This window comes from Sturnira hondurensis, unplaced genomic scaffold (assembly GCF_014824575.4).
Source record: "Sturnira hondurensis isolate 20B ecotype Veracruz unplaced genomic scaffold, ASM1482457v3 Scaffold0006805, whole genome shotgun sequence".
Taxonomy (NCBI): domain Eukaryota; kingdom Metazoa; phylum Chordata; class Mammalia; order Chiroptera; family Phyllostomidae; genus Sturnira; species Sturnira hondurensis.
Window position 1 is genome coordinate 1562008 of NW_028079436.1, and position 7606 is coordinate 1569613.

The window sequence follows — 7606 nt, forward strand, 5'->3', positions numbered from 1 at the left end:
CCCCGGCTGGAACACAGGGACTCAGGGGTCTGGGTTGGGGTTTCTGGCCCCACCTCCTGAAGCCGCCCGCACCCCCGAACCTCCGCCTGCCCGCCCTGCCCCCGCCGCACCACGGACCTTGCGCTCTGCCAGAGGCCGGCTGAAGCTGGGGCTGTTGCTGGGCAACAGGCAGCCCTGCAACCGCCTCCGCGGGTTGCCTCATCCGCCCTCGCTGCTGCTGGTAGAGTGGATGTAATTAGTGTACTTTTGCCTTCCGACTGCAGATTGGGAACGGAATAGAAAAGCGGTGTTCCGCGTGTCCGAGAGCGGCGCCCCGTGCGCAGTGAACAGCCAGCCGCGCGCACCACGTACCTCAGGGAGCGGCGGCGAAAACCCCGGGAATCCTCGCCGCCGCCGACCGCGGTGCTGCTCCCCATATGCAGATCGGAAACTTAAGAGGGAATTTAGGTCACCTGTAGCTGAGGGCCACAGAGCGGGGCGCGAACCCCGAGGCTGGGGGTGGGGGTGGGGAGGCAGTCGCTCTAACGCGCCCTTGTCAACCGCCCTGCAATTGTCGCGGCTCCACCACAGTTTAGACGGGCACGTCGGGCGGTTTGCCTGTCATCTCTGAAATTTAAATCCGCCTCAACTTCCTACGAGGACTTTTTTTCAGGAAGAGAGGTCTGTGTTCACCTACCCGTTGTCTGTCTCTCTCCCTCTTCCCAGTAGTCATACCCGAGGCCACCTCTGCTTCAAGGTTCAAGGCCAGAGGTGTGGCAGTTCCGAATGCTGAGGCCACGACCGAGGTTCACGGCTAAAAGCTCCCTGGAGCGCAAATAGAGTTTATCTAAGCAAACATTTTTAAGCACTCCAATAATTTCTTCCAGGAAAAGGCCCAAACAAGGGGAGAATTCGTGTCCTGGGTGCGCCTGCCTTGTAACTGTGCGCTGAGGGCTGCGCCACGACTGTGCAGTTCCGGGGGGTTGGGGTAGGGGTTCCATAGGAGTGTGAATTAAGAAAGACATTGTTATTTCTATTTTAACTACATGCACATTAAGTAAAGAACATGGAATAATTCCCCTTTTGTGGTAATACGTTTTTCCTAATAAAGTTGGTTATTTCTGTATGCTTTTATTAACGTGGCAAAAGAACGGGCCAGCAAAGGCACCAATCTGAGCTATTTTGCTCTGGGGTGTGGCTGGGTGCCCCTGTGGACCCAGCTTGGCGCACCTCCTAGTATTTCAGTTTGGCTTGCGGCTCGTAGCCGGCTCTACCTACCCATTTCCCACGCCCCTCCCCCTACGGTCTGCAGGGTGGGTACTGCCAGTCTTTTGCCCCACAGAAAAGGGAGACAGCATCGGGGAACTGGGTGACTCGCCCAAGGGCACTCAATGAGTGGAGAGCTGAGGCTGAGACCGCCGTGCCTGTCGGCAGCAGCGCACAGCCATGGGAAGGGCGCGGGATGCCACGACCGCTCCGGCGCTTACCAGGCTGTGCTGCCTGAGTGACTCACCGAGGATTTCTCTAGGCCTCGGTTTCCTCACTTTAACATCAAGAAGCTGACAGTGCCTACGTTTACGGTGGTGGCCAGTACCTGCAAAGCGTTCAGAGCCGCGCCTGGCACGTAAAGAGCACAGGTCACGCGAGCATCGCCCACGCCCCGGTCTCCATTAGTAAGTGGGACACGTTCAGGCACAACTTCCAACCTTCTGCTAAGGAAATGTGAGACTTAATAATAAGCCCGCTCTGGCCGCGGCTCAGGCATCCGCTGTACATCAACAATTCCCCCCATTAAAATGAGCGATTCTCGTCCCTGTGAGAATTCTAGCAGCTCAGTTGCCTTAACTTACACACAGTCATTCTTGTGTGTGTCAGTTGGAAATACCCTGCCAGAGGTGTACCCCCTGCTAGCGATACTGGGTTCTCAAAAACTTTCCATTCTGCACTTCCATCCACGATTTCCTGCTGACTTACCTTATAGTTTCAGCAAGTCTTGCCCTGCCATGAAAAAGCAGTGGTTTCTAGCACCTGAACTTGAGGCTCATCGGTTCTAAACCCTTGACCCATGTGTGACCTCGTCTAGAAGACTCCCACCCCACCCTTGGCAACACGAAGATTTCTCTGGTCGTTTGAGGAGCCCTCCTCTGAGTTACCCATTCAGTAAACACTAGTTATTGCTATCACTGCCCTGCTGGTTCCGAGTTTGATCTTTCTTGAGCTGTGTCATGGCTGTTTGTGACCTTTGTGACCCATCTTCGTCCAGTGAAGCCACTCTTTTCCATGGGACACCTCTAATGGTTTACTGCCTTTTGGACTTTCAGCCACTCGGATTGCTATGATGATTGCCTCCCACAGTTTTCCTGTAGAGGCAGAAGAGTTCATTTGCATTTTAAAATAATTTATGCAGCTTAGCCAGAGTTCCAGGCAAGGAAGGTGGGAAAGGTCAGACTAGAACTTACATTTGCCTGCAGTTTTGCCCACTAGAGGCACGCATGGCCTGCCACTTTCGTTTTGCAGAGGTATTCAAATTCTTTCAATGACAGAATACTTGAAACTGGCAGGAGAAGGCTGAGGAGAGAAGGAAGAAATTAAGTAAATTAAAGGAGAAGGAAAGACAAACACAGTGGCAAGGGGAGGGGGGAGGTGGCAGAAGGTCTGGGGGGCAGTGGTGCTGGAAGGAGAGCTGACTGGGGTGGTGAACACACAATACAGTGCACAGATGATGTGTTGTGGAACTGTGCCCCTGAAACCTGTGTAGTTTTGTTAATCAGTGTCACCCCCGATGAAGTCAATAAAAAGGAAAAATCCTTAAAAAAACAGTGGCAAGAGCTGTAGAAGATTGAAGGAAGGTACATCATCACACAAACAAAAACGACACATGAGACTGTTTATTTCATTGCTTAAATCAGAACATTTTATTAATACCTGAAATGATTTCAGAGGCCTCACTGATACATGTACTTGTCTGTGGCAGGGCGCCCCACTACCCCATGCCACAGAAGCCATTTGATATAACGAATGACATGCAAACACAATTTGCGAAAGCAGGGCATCACCACCGTATGACATAAAAAAAAAAAAGGCTGAGCAGATAGATTCCACATCTTTAAAACAGAGAAAGAGCCATTAGAATTACACTGCCTTGAACCTGGGAGATCCTGGCAATACCTACAAACCTTCTTGATTACAGAGAAGCAAAGGCCCAGAGACGTTAAGTCAACCCTCTAAGGTCACTGAGCAAAGAGATTCTGAATCTACCATTTTGGAATAAAGTGTTGGCTTTCAGATGACTTTTCAAAGTGGACATCGTGTACTTTCTACTTGGACAGAAATTTCATATAAAATAGTTGCTCCTTAATTGTATCCAATACTATTTTACTAGTTATTTTTTTGGAGGGATGCTATAACTTTTTTTTTTTTTTAGTGGTGGCCCAACTTGGAATATTTACCTACTTTATTGAAAGGCTCAGCCGGATTTGAAAAAAACCACAGATTCAGAAACATGGTACAACAGTGAAATTCACATAATTATGCTTAATATAATGAATATTCATGCCAAATCAAAATGCCACCCTCCAGCGCCCGAAACCTGTGTTTATATTCCACCATAAAGAAAACCACTAATTAAAAGTATCTGTCCAAATGTCTCGTTTCTCTTGTTAAATTGCCTTTTCTCCCAAGATGTACTTGTTTCCAATATTTAGCACTCACAGTACCAGTAAAATTAATTCCATTTGCAATGGTCATGTTCTGTGTCCAAGGTTCTCTGCGACCTTCATTGCCTAAAATGAGGTAGATAAATGTTTAAAGGTTTTGTTGATTGGGGGTAATTTCTTTTAAGATTTTTTAAAAAAGATTTTATTTATTATTATTTGTTTGTTTGTTTATAGAGATACAGGAAGGGAGGGAGATAGAGAGGGAGAGAAACATCGATTGGTTGCCTCTTGCAAAGCCCCCGACTGGGACCTGGGCCACAACCCACGCATGCGCCCTGGTGGCGACATTTTGCTTCCCAGGACAGCGCTCAGCCCACTGAGCCACACCAGCCAGGGCAATTTCTTTGAGATGTTGATCGTTAGTTGTCGTTTTTTTAAGTAGAGTTCCAAAATCTTTACCAAAAACCAAAATGTCTAAGCATTCTGCCTAGAAATGGAAAAAAATATAATTTCACAAGGTTATTATAAAAGTTGCTTTACCTCATTTCAATTTAAAAACAGGATAAAGGCATCAAATTACAAAACCACTGGCATCTTAGAGCTGGCCAACCACCCGACCTCACACAGCAGGAAATGAGGCCCTTGCCACAGGTCCTGGCTTGGCAGTGTACGGAGGCAGAGCACTGGGCTAACTCGCTCTGGGGCCAGACCAGCTGCTGCCCCTTCACCTTTAACCCTGAATTTCAAGTCTCCCCCAGAGTTCAAGCCTGACTTCTGGCGGTCTTCATAGGACTCTCACTGAGATCTCAAAGCCCAGCTCCGAGACAGGCGAAGCTTCAGCAGAAGTCGGAGGCGTGGGCGCCCCCGGGTGAAACAGATTGCAGTGGACAAGGCCCGATAGAGTGGGAAGTGCCGGGCCGCCGCCGCGGGCAAGCGTCGACTGTGAGGGGCAGGCCCAGCTAGATCAACCGAGCCAGAGCCTCGGCGGCTGTCAGGTGGCGGGGGGCAGGCTGGGCATTAGACCCGCGAAGGGCCCCGGAGTGGATCGACGAGAGATTTCCGAGAAGGCGGGCCCGCCGCCGCGTCCCTTCGTCTTTTTACGGGGAGCTATGGGCGAGGCCCCCAAGAACTTGGTGAAGGAGCCCGAGCTCGACTTCCTCAGGCCTCGAGCCAGGTCCTGGAGCATCAGGTCGTCGGCCAGGACGCCCAGAAACGCGCTGGTGGTGGAGCTTAGGATGGTGGCGGCCACCTGCACGGGGCGCCTGGCCGCAAGACTGCCCCCGCCCATCGCGGTGGGCTCGGCGGAGCCCGGCAGGCCCGGGTCGCCCAGGAGACGGCGCAGCGCGTAGGTGGCGCCCGGCGGCAGGTACTGGTAGGCCCGCCGCCCGCTGTGGTCGCGCACGTGCACCTGCGCACCCAGGCCCACCAGCAGCACCGCGGCGTCCTCGTGGCCGTGCAGCGCCGCCAGGTGCAGCGGCGTGTAGCCGCCGTGTGAGCGCGCGTTCAGGTTGACCGGCGCGCCCCCGCGCCGCGCCACCTCCACCAGCTGCACGGCCATCTCGCGGTCGCCGCTCTTGGCGGCCCAGTGCAGGGCGGTGAAGCCAGACATGAAGTCGCGCTTGGCGGCCAGGCCGCCGTCGCGCAGCAGCAGCCCGTGCAGCTGGTGGGTCCAGCGGCCACTGGCCACCCGCACTAGCCACTCGTGCTCGGCCGGCTCCAGGGGCACGGCAGACGGCGGAGGTGCGACGGGCAGCTCCTCGGTGTCGGGGCTCAGCAGGCGCGGGCCGGCCCGCGACAGGCGCCGCAGGTGCGGGGAGCGTCCCGGGCCCAGGCCGGGGCCCAGGCCCAGGCCGAGGCCCAGGCCGGACTCCTCCACCGAGAGCCGCCGTAGCAGGGGCGGGGAGCTCCGCGGGCTCGGCTCCTCCGACAGCTGCCGGCGCAGGCCCTGCTCTTCGGCTCGGATCCGGAGCGCCGCGGGGCCCGGGACGCAGCGCACAGGCAGCATGCAGGGCTTCTGCGGAGGCGCGCGTCGCGGGGGTGGTGGCGGCCCTGTCGTCGCCCCAGGCCCGGGTTCCGGGTCAGGCGGCTCTGCGTGGGGTAAGGCCGCCTCCGACGGTGCCCCAGACCGCCGGGCCGCGTCTGCAGAGAGGTCGCCGGAGGGGTGGGCTAGCTCCAAGGCTGGAAGCCCCGGGTCGGACGGCCCCCCTGACTGCTGGATCGGGGGGCTTAACACAGGCTCCCCATTCGTCTGAGTGAGCTCAGAGGCCGGCGCCCCAGGAGTGTCCTGCGGCTCCGACGGAGGGCCCGAGTCCCCAGGAGCGTCCACCGACGGCTGCGCCGAGGCCAAGGAGGGAGCCCCGGAGGCAGCGGGTTCCACGTGAGAGAGGGAGGTGGTCTCGGGTGGCGGGGCCAGGGGCTCGGCCGTGCTGGGGACGCCGGAGGACAGGCGCTCCGGGCCCTCTCGGGGCCGCGGCGTCTTCCTCAGCACCACGAACTTGACGCCGTCGAACTCCTTCACCACGGCCACGTCGTTGACGAACTGCTTGAAGCGGTCCCTGCGGGCGGCGCGGCCGCGCGGGTCGCCCGCATCCAGCAGCGGCTTGAAGCGGCTCAGCAGCTCGGAGTTGCGCACCTTCCCGCCGCGCTCGTGCAGGAAGCCCAGCACCGCCGCTTGGCTCACCCCCGCGGCCGCAGCGGCCGCCGCCGCGGCGAGGGCCATGGCCAAGGTCCGCCAGGCAGGGGAGCCCGGCCGCCCCTCCCAGCGGCCTCCGCCCGGCGCCCGCCGGTACGCGCCGGAGCCGGGGTTCCGCGAGTCAGGTCCGCCTCGGCCAGGCTCACCTGGGCGTTTCCACCGAGGCCGGGCGGGGCTGTGGCCGAAGCTGGACCGCGGTCAAGTCAGCGCCGCAGAGTCTGGGAGTCTGCGGGGGAAAGGCACGGGGGGCCGCGGCGCGCACCCACCACCGCCGGCCCACCGGCCCCAGGGTAGGTTTCTGCCTTTATACTTTGTCCAATGGGCGCCGGGCTCCATCCCCCGCGTTCGGTGCTCGCTTTACAGGTGACAGCTGCCACCAAGGCCTGGGGGAGCAGAAATGCTCCACCAGCGCCCCACCCCAACCCGGGAATTAAAGGCGCAGCGCCAGGCTGCAGCTCGGTTGCCGTTGCTAGGTGGGTGTGTTCCCCAGGGGTGCCGCGGTCGACTCACGAGGCTGGGATTTTATTCCTTTAAGAAATATTTAACCACCACAAAAATACTGGGCGATTACTTAAAAGCAGTCATATCCTTAAAGACCATCCGTGCCTCCCCAGTAGTCCAATGCCTCCTTCCATGCGATTTACAGCAAAGATATTTGCTGTGCGTGGCAGTGTTATGTTACCTGAGGTTTAGAAGAGACGTTTTAAAAAGCAAATTTTTCATGATGAAATAATACATTTTCACATTGGAATAAAACCACAGGAAAACATAATGAAGAAAAAAATATCCCTTGAAATCACCATTAACATTTTGAAATATTTTATTCTCCCGGTACATGGTACACACGTTTATGCTTTAAAATCAGAATGTGAAATTGGAATTGCTCCTTTTTTTTAAAACTTCACTTAATCCGCAAATGTATGTGGAGGACCTTGTTTGTGCCAGCACCTTTCCAGGTTGTGACATCCACTGGCCAGCAGGACAAATGGCAATGCCTGCCCCGGGGGAGCTCACCTGGTGGAGGTGGGGAGGTGCATGGAACCATACCCCGATTCTGAAAGTTGTATATTTATGCCAGGTATATACTGTGCAAACACTAGAGCAGAGTAAAACAGAGGAGGGGCAGGCTGCCGTTTTGAACCCTGTGCCCAGGGTAGGACTCCTTGTGAAGGTCACCCTGAAGCAAGAACTTGAAGAGATCAGATGGTTATATAGTTGAGGCGGGGAGAGGGGGGCGCAGTGGAGGAGGAAGAACCACATTCGGAGTCAAAATTGGGAG

General features: G+C 56.0%; 1 protein-coding gene across 1 annotated transcript; it reads right to left on the reverse strand.

The window, feature by feature from the left end:
* Window positions 1–3884: 3884 nt before the first annotated feature.
* Window positions 3885–6739, reverse strand: SOWAHA (sosondowah ankyrin repeat domain family member A). Its single transcript, XM_037050483.1, has one exon. The coding sequence runs from the start codon at window positions 6352–6354 to the stop codon at window positions 4627–4629; it is 1728 nt and encodes a 575-aa protein (XP_036906378.1). The 5' UTR covers window positions 6355–6739; the 3' UTR covers window positions 3885–4626.
* Window positions 6740–7606: the final 867 nt, after the last annotated feature.

What these genes read in the sequence shown, in the direction of transcription:
- SOWAHA (XM_037050483.1), bottom strand. Translation starts at nt 6,354, where the DNA reads ATGGCCCTCGCCGCGGCGGCGGCCGCTGCGGCCGCGGGGGTGAGCCAA.